A 15,581-nucleotide genomic window follows, 5' to 3' on the forward strand; every position below is an offset into this window, starting at 1 on the left:
ACAGTAACAGTACCGTAACACCAGTGCACAAAAGGGCATTTTCATACAGTGTCCAAAATTGGCTACTAAAGAAAAATCCTGAAACCAAGGATAGTTTCTCACAGAAAGTATGCTTTCTGGATTGTGAGACGGGTGAGCCGTAATGGTTTTTTAAGTCAAAAGAAAAATCTCCATAATTCATACATTTAAACACAACTGTCGTCCACCTCACAAGGTGTGTCTTGTAATAGAATACATATACTTTTTTTTGTACACTTTCATGTTATATTAGTATGATGATCAACCCAACCCGCACACACCACCCAAATACAGCAGCGGCCTGTTGCCGACAGTTGCTGTTGGAACATGACCTTACCTAGTTTTTCTTGCCCAGTCTCTAACAGCCCAGGGGTGTTATTTTTTTTTTATTTTTATAAATCTTTTAAAGAAAGGGCACATTATAGTTTTTTCTTTAAATGTCCAATTTAACAACTGTACACCCCAAGACAATACTGCATGATATTGCTGCATGTTTTATGTGGAGGGAAAAAAAAGACAAAAACAAGTCTCTTTCTCCACCCTCTCCATTCTGTTAGTCTGTGAAAATCGGACCATACTCAGATGTTTTTCATGGACCCATAGCCTTACATTACCAATTTTGTTCTGATACTTGAATCAAAATCAGTTATGTCTCCAAAGTTTTCCCTCAGACCACTTGGTCCGAGGAAAACAAAAATCGGACATGTGCAAAGCCCCACAGAATATCATGTGTACAAGTGCTGTCCGTGAAAACCACAGATCGCTCTTGTCCCATATAGTAGGTCGTGTGCACGAGCCCTTGGACACATTTTCTGGGTAATTAGAAGCTATGCAGTATTGCGTTTCATGACAAATTTATTTGCTGAAAATCTGATTGTTGGGGAAAATACAGCAAAGCCAGTGAATTTGAATTGCAAAGGATCCGCTCATGTCTGGTCAAGACACCAACAGAAGGTCTAAGGACAAGAACTCATGCAGGAAGCGAGCGCTACTGCCTCCTGAGCAGCCAATTTCCAACAAGTCGGGAGTGATGGCTGGAGGTTTCTGTACTTATATTCCCACTAATCAGGGGTATTACAGAGTCTACCACATATTAACACATTTTATTTTAAAAACTTTTTTTTTTCTTCAGAAAACATACATGCTCTTAGATATACCTGTATTTGACAAAAGTTTGGTCGCTTCCAGTACTTTTTCTGTATAGATTCCAGGTTCATAATTATCCATCTCCGAGGTAACAACGTAAATGACTCTAGCTGCACGCCCACGTATTGCACCCGCTGTACGATCCAGCCCATCAACATCTTTTTCCTGAAGAGCTATGACACATTTATTGACATCTTCCAAAATATGATTTTCTGCAATAAATAAAAAAAATACCAAAAAAAATGAACATATTTCAAATTTACTTACTTTAAACAATACGACCTTCTTTTCACATGCCAGGCCTGAAGTGAATAGGTAATAATTATACCAATATTAATAAATTAAAGCATGTGTGTTGTACCAAGTTATCTTCTCTTAGAATATGCCCCCGAATACTGTTACAAAGCAGGGTGGAAAATAGAAATGGTACATGTAAAGCAGCTCAACGGAATTAGTGAATGCACCCAGGTACCGAGGATTTTAGAAGATGTTCAAGCAGTGGCTGAAGGTTAATTGTATTTCTTTTAATTCTATTTCCATGAAGTAAAAAAAATATGGCTAAGACAACTTGCCAGTACTGTAGAATAACAAATTCATGTAAAACAGTGCATAAGTCCTCAATATAAAGAAGCAAACGTCAAAATACTAGGAAAAAATGCTCCATCCACTAGTACCGTCCTCAGTTTGTTTGTTTCTCAGTTAAATGGGAAATATTTAGAGAAAGACATAGGGGAAGTGAGTAATGCAAATAAAGCAACAAGTCCATTTAACTTTCTCCAGAGCTCAACACTAGACACAGTCTGGCCCCAAACTATGTGACAGGGAATCATGGAGGAAACACGATTGTTTAAGGGGTTGTCCTGGCATATGATAATGATAACCTATCCTTATAATTGGTTGGGGTCTAACACCCAGTAGCCCCACTGATTAGCGGTTATTAGCTCTGGTGACGATCAGATATAAACATTGAACAGAGCTGCACAGCTGCATTAAATAGGAGCTGTTCTGCAGTACTCAGCAGCTGCAGTTACCCACTGAATGGAGGTGCTCAGTGCAGGTCTAGTCAGTGTTTACATCTGACCATCACCAGACATAACAGACCACCATCAGAATATGGAAGGAATGTATATCACACATTCATCTGGAAGGAATGTATATCACACCCAAGGACTTCGCATATTTTAAAACATTTAAGATTAAGCAAATTAAATATTTAGAGAGATACCTGAAACAGCAAGGAAGTCATCGATTGATGTGATGTCATCAACTGCGTCTGTCAAGATACGTACTTGTTTCTCCCACTGTTCTTTGAAAAGATCCATTGTTTCTTGAGCTAGTTTGCTATGAGGTTTAGCAGCAAGTGCCAATGCTGCATTTATAACCTTTATTAACAGAAAAACACAAAAGTATTGTTTGGTCATTGGATGTTAACATGCACATTACAACTAGTGCTGCAGTAAGTCTTAATACTGATTTTACTCAAGCATGGAAATAGTGATCTCACTTGGGGGGGCAGGCTGGTCTCTGTTCTCGTTGCTTGCCGGGTTACCTCCTAAAAAATGCGCACTAAAAGTGCGCTCTCTTGCCAGCTTGTGATGTGTCATCAGTGCCAGCGAGAGACCCCACTGTCACTGTGCATTAAAAAGAATATTGCTGTGTGACAAGATTGTACCGAGCATGTCGGAATTGACAACCAGCACATGCTCATTAGAGCAGGGACTAGCCCAGCCCCTGAAATAAAAACATTTCTGGGAGGGGACAGAGGCCACGGCAGTGACTGCAACCTCTGCACCCTGATGCCATCTTATTTGAGTATCCCAGCATGCACTGGTGGTTCTCAACTGAAGCATCGTCAAACAGGAAGTAGGTAAAAAAACAGAAAAAAAGGTAGATATTGTAGTGAGGGAAAGGGAACGATGGAAAAATTTTAATTACAGTCTAATAGAAAAGATATTAGATTACAATAATAAACAGACATTTAGGATTAAAATAAATGTTAGTTTTGGACCACTCCTTTAATTTATGAATGGAGGTCAATGGGTATTGATAAGCCTCAGGAGCCAAGCCTGCACCATACCCTACCTATAACAGCAGTGACCAGAGCTGGCTCATGTCATTGCTGTTTAAACATTAAATGCTGCTGCCCATCATGGACGGCAACCTGCCTCCTGTTTGATATGTCAGCAGTGACCAGTCATTCACAAACTGAAGGCAGGCAGAGGGGCCTGGGATCATAGAAAGGGAGGAGAAGACCCCGTGTACAGTCCGGCCCCTGTGCTCTGAAATCGAATTAGCAGAAAGCTGCAAATGGTTATTAAAGAAGAACCACAAAGCGGATTTCTTCACCAATGGTATCAATGCATTCAGTATTACAGCAACGTTACAGCCATGGCTTTACTTTCCATTACACAATCAAGCTGACAGTTTCTCTTTAAATGATGTCATTTCTGATGCACGCTCACCAGCACCCATTAACTGTCTGCTACGCAATCACAAGGTGCCTATGGGGTGTGATGACAACCAGGGCCTGCTAATGCCACCTTAGCTGTCACCGTTGTCCTGTGTAGCCCAACCTATGACTATGCTAGATAGGAGAATATAATTTGCTGTATATACTGCAATACAGCGGCATTCCAGTATATAGAACAATACTGTGGTATTGCAGTCCATAGAACAAGCAATCAAACAAACAAATCGTAGGTTCGGGTCCCCTGAGGAGACAGAAAAATAACGTAAAAAAAATCTTTTTGAAAAAATATTAAAAACAAAGCTAAAAAAAAAATTCTAAAAAGTAACACATTTGAATCATACTCCTTTTCCACTGGGTAGAAAAGCATAATTTGATATGAAAATATAACATTAACCTGTAAGTAACCAATCAAATCAAACACCAAAACTGTAGTTTTTCAGTTGCAGCACCTCCCAATTAAAAAAAAACAAAATCAAACTGTCATATGTACCCCAAACTGGAAACAATAAAATTGCCAGCGTGCCATAAAAAAAAAAAAAAAAAAAAAATCTTAACACAGCACCATCAACAGAAAACTAAAGTTATGGGTCTCAATTTTTTCCCCCATATTTAAAAAAAGAAACAAATAAATACACAAACACCATAAAAATGACTACAGAATTGTGTGGGGTTTGCTTTCATCCATTCTTTAGTACATGCTATAGTAAAATTAATGGCGGCATTCAAAGCTATGACTGGTCCTGAAAAAAAGAAGCTCTAATACGTCTATGTGGGGGAAAAATAGAATAGTTATTGATCCTGTAAGAACAGAAGAACAGAAGGAAAAAAAAAAAAAGTGTAAAAAAGAAAAAATTGTCCGTAATGAGAATGGAGCTAGTTGGTGTCAGAGGCAGCTGCCGACTGTATGACACAGCACCCACCATGTGTGAAGTGGGCTTACTTTTATACCTTCATACACTAGCAGCCGACAAATGACAAAGGGGTTAATTCTTTACATGAGGAAATTAATAAATAGTTATTATTTTATTAAGAATGTAAAATAAATATTTCTGTGCATCTAGTAAGTGCATAGTGTTACCTGAGGACATAAAGCTTCCAGCTGACTTGCGGACATGCGAACAAGCTTTACGCCTTCTTCATTATTGGATATGGAGCATGCCAAATTGGCCACCTACAAAAACAAATGACAATTTTATTTATACATAAAATATGTATAAGAAGAACCATCTAAACATGAATGCAGCTGGCGGCATTAGTGGCCTCTGAGTGGTTAATAGCAGCGATTGGCGCTCATCTCCAGCCGGCATGTAACACGTGGGGAGAGAGCTCCGCTCCTGAGCCCTCCACACTGCGACTCCAGGGCTCATGGACTTGGAAATCTGTTAAATCTTTTTTGTTTAAGGGTGTTTACCTTAACCTCTTAAAACATTCTTGAGGTTATTACGGTTCTATGGAAACCGAACGTTTGATCTTTATTTTTTATGTAATATGCCCCCCTAAAGATCATAAAAGATCCCTGGGGAACATAGTGATTAGGAACAGTGTGGGACAGCCTATATTTATTTTGTGTTCACGTGGGCGTAGTGGCATCTGGCTAGGGCAAAACGGAGACAGCTATAGTCATCTTCCCCTGTATTTGGCTTGCCGGAAAGGACATGTATGGTATCCTTTTCTATATGGTACCATTGGCTTTCGGACCGGCCTATAAGAAATACTGCAAGTCTGGGCCAAATACCTTTCTAAGGTGTGTTTATTTTGCTATACTGTCAATGACCAACCATTTGGTTTTTCAGTCACCACGCCACCTAAAAACGAATGAATGTACCCCACATTGTTTTCATGAAAACAGTCCACTTGTCATGCAAGAAACAAGCCTTCCCACCACTCCATCAGCAGAAAAACAGAAAAATTTCAGGTGAAAATGGCGACAAAACAATTCACCCATCCCCCTACTTAAATCAAAACAAAAAAATGTACAGAAGCTTGGTGCTGCCATACTGATCGTTACCATACAATAAACTAGTAAAAATAAAACAAAACAAAAAATTGCATTTTTTTTTAACCATTTCTTCCCACTTAAGAATTTTTCTCCTGTTTTTCATTATATAATATGGTAAAATTAATGATGTCATTCAAAATTACAACTGGTCCCCGCAAAAGACAAGCTCTCCTACGGCCATGTCAATGTTAACCCTGGAAAGAAAGAAAAAAGTTGCTTTATCCCTCAAATTTTTCATTTTCACAAGAGTAAAAGACAAAAATAAACCCCACAATTTGTTGTATAAGTATAGTGATACCCCATATGTGGTCAGAAATTACAGCGTGGACACACGACTTGGAAGGTAAGGAGCACCATTTGTTTTTGGAGCACAAATTTGGCTTGAATAGATTGCTGATCCCATGTTCCATTGGCAGGAGTCTGAGGAGCTAAAATAGTAGAAACTGCACAAGTGACCTTATTTTGGAAACTACAACTCTCGAGTAATTCATATAAGGATGTAGTGAGCATTTTTAATTCACAGATTATTCACAGAACCGTATAACATTGGGTTGTGAAAATGGAAAATTGAATTTTTTTCCACTAAAATGTTATTGTAATCCCATATTTTAATTTTCAAGAAGGCTAATAAAAAAAATGGACCATATAGTTCATTACGCAATTACCCCATATGTGGAAAGAAACTACTTTTGAGGCACAGTGCAAAGCTCAGAAGGGAAGGAGTGCCATGTTGGAGTTCAAATTGTGCTGGAATGGTTTGCGGGTGCCAAACTACACCCTCAATGAATTCATGTAAGTGTGCAATGATCATATTGACACCAATGGGGTGCCAAAGAATTTTATACTATTCGGCAGTAAGGAGGGGGGAAGGGGAGAATGAAAGTTTTACCACTAAAAAGTTGTTTTAAGTCACAAGGTGAAATAAGTAAAAATGGACCCATAATCTGTTACACAATTTCTCCTGATCGTGGCAATACCCCATATGTGGCACATAATAATGCTTGGCCGCATGGCATGTCTCAGGTGGGAAAGAAGCGCTACGTGACTTTTGAAGAGCAGATTTACCTAGAATATTTTGCAGACTCCATATACAGAGCCCCAAAGTGCCAAAACAGTAGAAACCCTCTGAAGTGACCCCATTTTAGCAATTACACCCCTCTGGGAATTCACCTAAGGGTTTAGTGATAATTTTGATTCTAAGTGTTTTCTAGAAACAAGCAGCGGTAGATGTTGTAGAGTGAAAATAGAAAATATGCCATTGTAGTGTCCGTACATTGCAGTGCCAAGTACCCTGTACCCAGCTTGTGCTTTTAAAGCTACACACCCCATAAATTAAATTGACGCTAACTGTGGTTTAGGCACACTGTGGGGTTCAGAAAGGGAGGGAGCACAGATTTTGCTGGATTTCTTTTGGGGGGGTGGGGGGTGGGAGCCATACCGCTTTGTACTACCAGTAACATGGAATTCCACTATATTTCCATTAACAGATGACAGACCCGAGAGTGGACTTGTTTTTTATAGTTTTCATTGATGGCATTTTGGAGTACATAACATTTTGGATCACTTTTAAGACTTTGTTCACATTTATCCTGTGCGCTAAAAGATGCATTAAACTATCGACCACACTTTTGTGTATATCTAAAAAGAACACCGCTGGATCATAGGCCAGACAATCAAAAGTGACTCGATTTGCCCCATTATAGTGAATGGATCTCTCAGGGGTTTTGTATAAATCACATATTTCAGAGATTTAGATGGAAACCCTGATGTAAGAGCCCAGCATAGAGTACAGGATAAATTTGAATTAAGCCTTATGCTGATCTTTGGGAAGCAGAATGAATAAATCAACAGACGTTCAAGAATTGTTTTTATTGATTTATTTTTCAGCAGGTAGCATAATGGTATGTGTACACATTAAAGGGGTTGTCCAGTCCAAATCGATAAGTCTGCAGTCACTCTGCGTGACTGCAGACTTATGAATCCCCAGAGACTGACAGCGACATTTAACATGTTAACAGCTGCGGGTGGATCATGATTCCACCCGCGGCTGTAAGGGACACATGACAGCTGATCAGATAGGCTGTCATGTCCCCGGAAAGGTGCAGGCTCATCGCCAGAGCCCGCGCCAAAGGAAGAGACACGCCATGTGCCGTACATGTTGTGAAGGGGTTAATTGTAACCAAACAGCACCCATTAAGCAATATTAGCTTACATGGCTATCCTTTGGTCTGACATTTAGGATACTCTTGGGGGCTGAGAGGTGGGAATGCCATCAGCTTCATCTGCCTAGGGCACCAAAATACCTTGTCCTGGTCCTGATTGCAGGGTACTAGATCTATTAGTGTCACACAGACAGACCGCCCGTTAGGCTCTTCCATAAGAACGATCTAACATGTCATTATACGTGGGAGACCCGGAGGTCATTGTTTGGTTGCCATGACAGCCATAGTAGTGAGATCGGCTGAAAGAGAACCCACTCCCTTTCACAACCTACTAAATTCTGGGATCACTAATGATCGAGGTAATTAGAGGGTTAAACACCAAGGGGAGGTGACGGCAACAGGTTGTCAGTTAAGTGATCATGCAGGCACAGCTCCCAGACATTCTGGTAAATCCATTTGCATGAGCTCCATGCAACACAGAACATGGCAAGTCCAATGCTGGGAAGGGGTTGAAGATTCTAAAATGAGTAATTAAAAATAAATGCCCTAAAGTACATACATCTACAATTACTTTTTGAATACTTGTATTCACAAGCAAAAACTGACATTTGAAAAGCTGAATACACGATATTCGCAGTTTCTTGGAGTAAATCATAGGTCCCTGTATTCCAGCTTTCAATTGATTTGGTCAGTCCAGTGTATGAATACATCCATTATGTTCTGCAGTGGAGAAGATCTGGTTACATACATAAAAGTACATACATGCTCATACACACCCACATTCTATAGGATTTCAACCTCAGAATTCTTAAGTAGATATGAGGAAGGATCAATAGCTACTAACCAAGACTTCTGCTAATCCATTTTTACCTCAATTAGCTTGTTTGCATGTTCACGAAACACCTGGGCATACTCTTTGACTTCCTTTTCATTTCCGTTCCTTGCAGCTTCAATCAGAACAAGAAGTGGTACGTTGGTCTCCAGAAAGGAGTCAGATACATGATCCATAACAGCTTTGCGAAGCTATAAGGAATACAAATGACTGATTAAGACTAACAGAAAGAAGACAATCTGAACAAAGAAATTTGAAATCCTTAAAGTACCACACAGGTTTCTCTTTATTTCAACAAAGGATAGGTATTAGTAATGTACAGTACAGACCAAAAGTTTGGACACACCTTCACATTTAAAGATTTTTCTGTATTTTCATGACTATGAAAATTGTACATTCACACTGAAAGCATCAAAACTATGAATTAACACATGTGGAATTATATACTTAACAAAAAAGTGTGAAACAACTCAAAATATGTCTTATATTCTAGGTTCTTCAAAGTAGCCACCTTTTGCTTTGATGACTGCTTTGCACACTCTTGGCATTCTCTTGATGAGCTTCAAGAGGTAGTCACCAGAAATGGTCTTCCAACAATCTTGAAGGAGTTCCCAGAGATGCTTAGCACTTGTTGGCCCTTTTGCCTTCACTCTGCTGTCCAGCTCACCCCAAACCATCTCGATTGGGTTCAGGTCTGGTGACTGTGGAGGCCAGGTCATCTGGCGTAGCACCCCATCACTCTCCTTCTTGGTCAAATAGCCCTTACACAGCCTGGAGGTGTGTTTGGGGTCATTGTCCTGTTGAAAAATAAATGATGGTCCAACTAAACGCAAACCGGATGGAATAGCATGCCGCTGCAAGATGCTGTGGTAGCCATGCTGGTTCAGTATGCCTTCAATTTTGCATAAATCCCCAACAGTGTCACCAGCAAAGCACCCCCACACCATCACACCTCCTCCTCCATGCTTCACGGTGGGAACCAGGCATGTAGAGTCCATCCGTTCACCTTTTCTGCGTCGCACAAAGACACGGTGGTTGGAACCAAAGATCTCAAATTTGGACTCATCAGACCAAAGCACAGATTTCCACTGGTCTAATGTCCATTCCTTGTGTTCTTTAGCCCAAACAAGTCTCTTCTGCTTGCTGCCTGTTCTTAGCAGTGGTTTCCTAGCAGCTATTTTACCATGAAGGCCTGCTGCACAAAGTCGCCTCTTAACAGTTGTTGTAGAGATGTGTCTGCTGCTAGAACTCTGTGTGGCATTGACCTGGTCTCTAATCTGAGCTGCTGTTAACCTGCGATTTCTGAGGCTGGTGACTCGGATAAACTTATCCTCAGAAGCAGAGTTGACTCTTGGTCTTCCTTTCCTGGGGCGGTCCTCACGTGAGCCAGTTTCTTTGTAGCGCTTGATGGTTTTTGCAACTGCACTTGGGGACACTTTCAAAGTTTGCCCAATTTTTCAGACTGACTGACCTTCATTTCTTAAAGTAATGATGGCCACTCGTTTTTCTTTACTTAGAATTTGTTTTATGGCAAGAAAAAAGCAGCTAAAAGTCTATTCAATAGGACTATCAGCGGTGTATCCACCTGACTTCTGCACAACACAACTGATGGTCCCAACCCCATTTATAAGGAAAGAAATTCCACTTATTAAACCTGACAGGGCACACCTGTGAAGTGAAAACCATTTCCGGTGACTACCTCTTGAAGCTCATCAAGAGAATGCCAAGAGTGTGCAAAGCAGTCATCAAAGCAAAAGGTGGCTACTTTGAAGAACCTAGAATATAAGACATATTTTGAGTTGTTTCACACTTTTTTGTTAAGTATATAATTCCACATGTGTTAATTCATAGTTTTGATGCCTTCAGTGTGAATGTACAGTTTTCAAAGTCATGAAAATACAGAAAAAGTTTTAAATGAGAAGGTGTGTCCAAACTTTTGGTCTGTACTGTATGTTCTCTGTGTTTAGTAAAGTACTTACTGGTCGTTGTCTTCTGTTCCCAGCGCCGCCCCGGTTCTCTTATGCACCACGTTACTAGAGTTGTGACTGGCCAGATTACTCCAGTGTTTGATGGGTGGACCAGGAATCACTCTCAGTGTATGTCTATGAGACTCAGATCGAGGGTCTCATAGATAGTAAGTGAGAGAGATATTAGATGTTACCAGTGACATCCAGCCAGTCAGAGCTGAAGTCACAAAATTACGAGAGGGACTGGAGCAGTGCAGGCAAAAGTAGAAGACAGCCACAGGTAAGCATTTTACTACATAGAGAACATACATTACCAACACCTATCCAGTGGTGAAAAAAAAAAAGAAACCAGAGAGTAGTATTTTAAAGTGTCTCTCCAGTATTACTCTCTCACCATAACGGATGTTGGGCGATACAGATGTGGTAACAATCACACAATACCCAGGCAGTACAGTTCATCATGTTTGCTAGGGAGACCCATAGTTTTCTAAGCAAATCAACTTGCAGATGCAGTTGTGTCTATGTATGACCAATGTCAGATCAGGCAGCAGAGGAACACTAAAGAAAATTTTTTTTTTCTTTTTAAAAAAAAAAGAGATACTAAACCTTTATAAGCTTTTTCATTTTTAAGTATCCTTCTACTTACAAGCAGATCAGTGGGACCCCCAGCAGTTACTCAAACCAACCCCCCCCCCCACCTCCTATCTCCAGAGAGGTGCACAGCTAAGGCGACAGGAGCGCACAGCTCCTGGTGTAAGGCTTCAACAGAAGCAATTTCTTTAAATTCCTGTGCTTCTATTGAAATTATGCCCCACTCTGTGTGCTCTCTCCTGTCTCGCCACTCGTGGAAGCTGGTTTGAGCTATTGGTGAGGGCTTTTAGGAGCTGGACCCTCACAGATCTGCTCGTAATTAAAAGGCACTGACATAAGACAAAACCTTATAAAGATTTAGTTACTCTTTAAATATGTTCCTGCTTAGGACTCATCTGCTTTTGGTCCATGTGTTGCCCGTACTGAATCAACACTGGTATGACAAATGGACGGCATTTGAGTAATATCCATTTTTTCAACAATCTGTTCCCTTGAATGGGCTATGTTAATCCACAAATCGGATCAAAAATATATATACTTTTTTTTCCAGACAGTCTGAAAAAAACAAAACAAATGAACAAATGAATGTAAGCATGCCCATAGACTGTAGTTGATATATGTTCTTACTGTCTAGAAACATGGATAGAACATGTATGAGAGTAGCAGTCGTCTGAATGAGGTCTAATTCAACAAGATTAATTCCTTTCTACACAGTGATAAATGGGTTATTTTTTTTTAAAAAAAACTTACCTGTCGACGCAGGTCTCGCGTTTTTCGTGTCATCTTGTCTATTGCCGTGTTTAAGGCATCGCTTCTCTCCTTTCGTCCAGTCTAAAAGTGAGAAATGAAATAAGAGAATGTATACAGTGTAGAGAGATTTGATTTTATCCAATAAGACAAAAAGAAATGCAGACAAGGAGCCGACGATTCACTTAAACACTATTTTCATTCCTAACCTATGGGAAGTATAGCGTCCTTAGATAAAAGATACTAACCTAAACTCCTCTAATGCACAGAGCGTATGCAGGGCAGACAGGTTACCGTGAGAAATAGCTTGTGTGATGTCAGGGAAGAAGGCGTCTTTTGGCAACTTTGACTGTACCACCAAGAAACATGCAACAGTCTTGTTATTACTTATGGTGTTAGAACCTAAATTGTAAATAGTCCCTGAAAAACCTGCCAAAGAATTAACCGCTCCAGTAGTTAAATGACCCTGTTAAGTCGAATTTGCGACCAAAATTTTACATACAAACTCAAATGTAAAAGAAAAAAGACAAGACGTACACACACAACAATCCAGGAGTGCATCATTTTGCATCATTTGGGGATTTGTGGGGGCAGGGGCTTACAAAAAGAATGGCTGTGTGTGAAGGGCAGTCATGTAAAATAATACAATAATTTAATAAATTATAATTTAATAAATTTATATAATTTAATTATATTTAATTAATTTAATAAATTTATAATTTAATAAATTATAATTTAATTAAAAAAAGCAGGGCTCCGACAGGTAATGTTTTTCTAAGGCAGCCCATCTATTCATGAGCCTTTGGATCTGTTCCCATTTAATTACTTAGAAGGTAAACATTCTATATTTGCTTTGTGACCCAAAACGAATGAATTAATAGTACTTACATTTCCCATGTATTCAGAGAGAAGATCCTGCAAAGCTTGTCGAACAGAATTACACTCGGCTACTATTCGTTCCCGGCGGTCATCACGTGTGCAGGAGGAATCAGCCATGAGAGCAGCTCCACTGATGATACTTTCCAATCGTTCCTCCAAGGATGGTCTAAATCTTTCTTCACTGAAGCCTTGAGGATCCACAATGATTTGTTTCTGATCGGACACAACAGAAAATAGTTTAGGGTTACAATAGATATTCACCTTTAAACAGCGCAGTGTGCACAGGACAACAAGTTTAATACAATTGTTCCCCTTCTACAAAAAGCTTGGCATTCTGAACTGCTTCTCATTTGGACTGAAAAAACATATACACCAGATACCATAGGTAAACAGAACTAAGGATGCTCAAAAGATGGTCCCCACAGTGGTCCCCAACCTGTGGCTCGGGAGCCACGTGTGTCTGATGGGCCCATGATGTGCGGCTCGCAGCTGTCTGCAAGCTTGGTGCATTAGCTCCAGGTCTAGCAGATTCAGGTCTCCAGGTGCGGAGTTTTTGAGTATCTCCATAAAGAAGAGAAGATCTCGATGTGTATATATAGTGGCCATTTGGATGGAGTGATAAATATGGTAGGTTGAAGATAGGATGATACTGCCAGTCAGAAAGATGCATGAAGCTGAATGAGATAGCGTAGTGGCATTGCCTAATGCAAGAATACCGAAAGGGGGTAAGGTGGGAACCCCTGGAAGTACACTGCCTATATGAGAGGGCGCTCCAAGGTCTCGGTTTGATTTTTGTGGCAACGTTTTGGCTGTCATTATAGCAGTAATGAGGGGTTCTGGGTATTGCTACTGTGGGAGGGAAATGGATGTCACCACTCGGGATGGGGGTGGGTCTATATATGAGGCCCGTGACCATATCTCAGAGCCGAAAGTGTCTCTTAAGGTAAGAAAGTGGGTACCATTGCTTCAGATAAATGTGAATCTTCCCATGAGAGGTACACACACACAGTAATCAATAGTGGGTAAAACAGAGTGGAAAAAAAAAACAAGACAAAAGTGGAGAATGGAACAAGTGGAGGAACAAAGGCTAGAAGTGAGGTGGGAAAACATGAAAAACTTAATGTCACAACTTCTGGAAAAGTTGTAAGTTAAGGAATTAAGGGAAATTGAGATTTTCACTGCACAGCAGAGCTCCTAACTAGAGATGAGCGGTGTTCGACTAGAACTGTTCGCCAATCTCAAATTCGAGCTGTTTTGGGCGGTGTTCGAGTTGTTCGACGAACCCGAACGATTTGCAAAAAATTCGGCTGTTCGAGCTTATGTTCGATAACTGTTCGTGCACCAAAAGCGTGTCCTGCATGTCTGGTGCTATTTAGAGCACCAATCATGCAGGGATTGTCTGCCACTCACTGTAATGCCACAGCCATGGTGGTTGTGGCATTACAGTGATTGCCCAAATCGATGGGAACAGTGCTCACAGTGAAACATGAAAAGCCGGCAATTCAGCAGCGGCATACACCGGTACCCGACAATTTAGAACCGAAAGAATAGAGCTTCACACATAGATTAGATAGATCTAAACATGTCAGCCACATATATACGAAGTACAGTGAAAGTGCTGCTTACTGTACTTGTCATTTAGCGTAAAGGATTTATCAAAAAAAATAATAGTGTTTTCATGCACCGTCTCTTTAAAAAAGCCGGCCGGCAATTCAGCAGCGGTACCCGACAATTTAGAATAGAAGGAATAGAGAATCACACATAGATTAGATAGATAGAAACATGTCAGTCACATATATATGAAGTACAGTGACAGTGTTGCTTACTGTACTTGTCATTTAGTGTAAAGGATTTATTAAAAAAAATAATAGTGTTTTCATGCACCGTCTCTTTAAGAAAGCCGGCCGGCAATTCAGCATCTGTACCCGACAAATTATAACAGACAGAATAGAGCTTCACACATAGATTAGATAGATAGAAACATGTCAGTCACATATATATGAAGTACAGTGACAGTGTTGGTTACTGTACTTGTCATTTAGTATTAAAATAAAGGATTTATTATTAAAAAAATTGGCGTGGGGTTCCCCTTAATTTTAGGCTCTAGCGGAGGTTAAGCAGACAGCTGGGGCAGATGTTTGAAGCCTGGGAAGGGGGTAATACCCACGGAGCTTCCCAGGCTACTAATATCAGCCCCCAGCTGAATACATAGCCTTTACTAGCTATTAAAATGGGGGACCCCCCCCAAAAAATGACGTGGGGTCCCCCCTAATTTAATAGCTAGCAAAGGCTAGGCAGACAGCTGGGGGCTGATATTAATAGCCCAGGAAGGGAGCCATGAATATTGGCCCCCTCCCAGGCTAGAAACAAAATAATTTAAAGAAAATTGACGTGGGGCTTCGCCCTGTTTTTGTGTCCAGCCAGGTACAACTATGCAGCTGGGGGCTGGAATCCGCAGCGCAGGGAGGCCCAAGCTTTCTGGGCCACCCCCGCTGCAAATTGCAGTCCGCAGCCACCCCGGAAAATGGCGCGTTCATAGAAGCGCCATCTTCTGGCGCTGTACCCAACTCATCCAGGGCCCTGATGCGGTGGCTCACTGGGTAATAAAGGGGTTAGGGCCAGCTTGGCATTATCAGCTGGCCCTAAGCCCAAAATTCATGGGGTCACGCCAATATTAGACATGACCACCATGAATTTCTAGTAAAGTATTTAAAAAAAACACAACACCCAGAAAAAAGTCCTTTAATTGAAATAAACACACAATTCTTTA

General features: G+C 40.5%; 1 protein-coding gene across 1 annotated transcript in view; it reads right to left on the reverse strand.

The window, feature by feature from the left end:
* The window catches only part of CTNNA1 (catenin alpha 1), an 80,400-nt gene that overhangs the window by 14,086 nt on the left and 50,733 nt on the right, over window positions 1–15,581 (reverse strand). The window contains exons 7-12 of the mRNA XM_073649567.1: window positions 12,821–13,024; window positions 11,936–12,016; window positions 8,666–8,818; window positions 4,713–4,805; window positions 2,390–2,546; window positions 1,176–1,376 (exon numbers count right to left, since the gene is read on the reverse strand). Of these exons, the coding sequence (XP_073505668.1) occupies window positions 1,176–1,376; window positions 2,390–2,546; window positions 4,713–4,805; window positions 8,666–8,818; window positions 11,936–12,016; window positions 12,821–13,024 (889 nt within the window). The remainder of the gene's footprint in view (window positions 1–1,175; window positions 1,377–2,389; window positions 2,547–4,712; window positions 4,806–8,665; window positions 8,819–11,935; window positions 12,017–12,820; window positions 13,025–15,581) is intronic.

This window comes from Phyllobates terribilis, unplaced genomic scaffold (assembly GCF_046119375.1).
Source record: "Phyllobates terribilis strain yellow unplaced genomic scaffold, ASM4611937v1 Scaffold_10__3_contigs__length_209671492, whole genome shotgun sequence".
NCBI lineage: Eukaryota > Metazoa > Chordata > Amphibia > Anura > Dendrobatidae > Phyllobates > Phyllobates terribilis.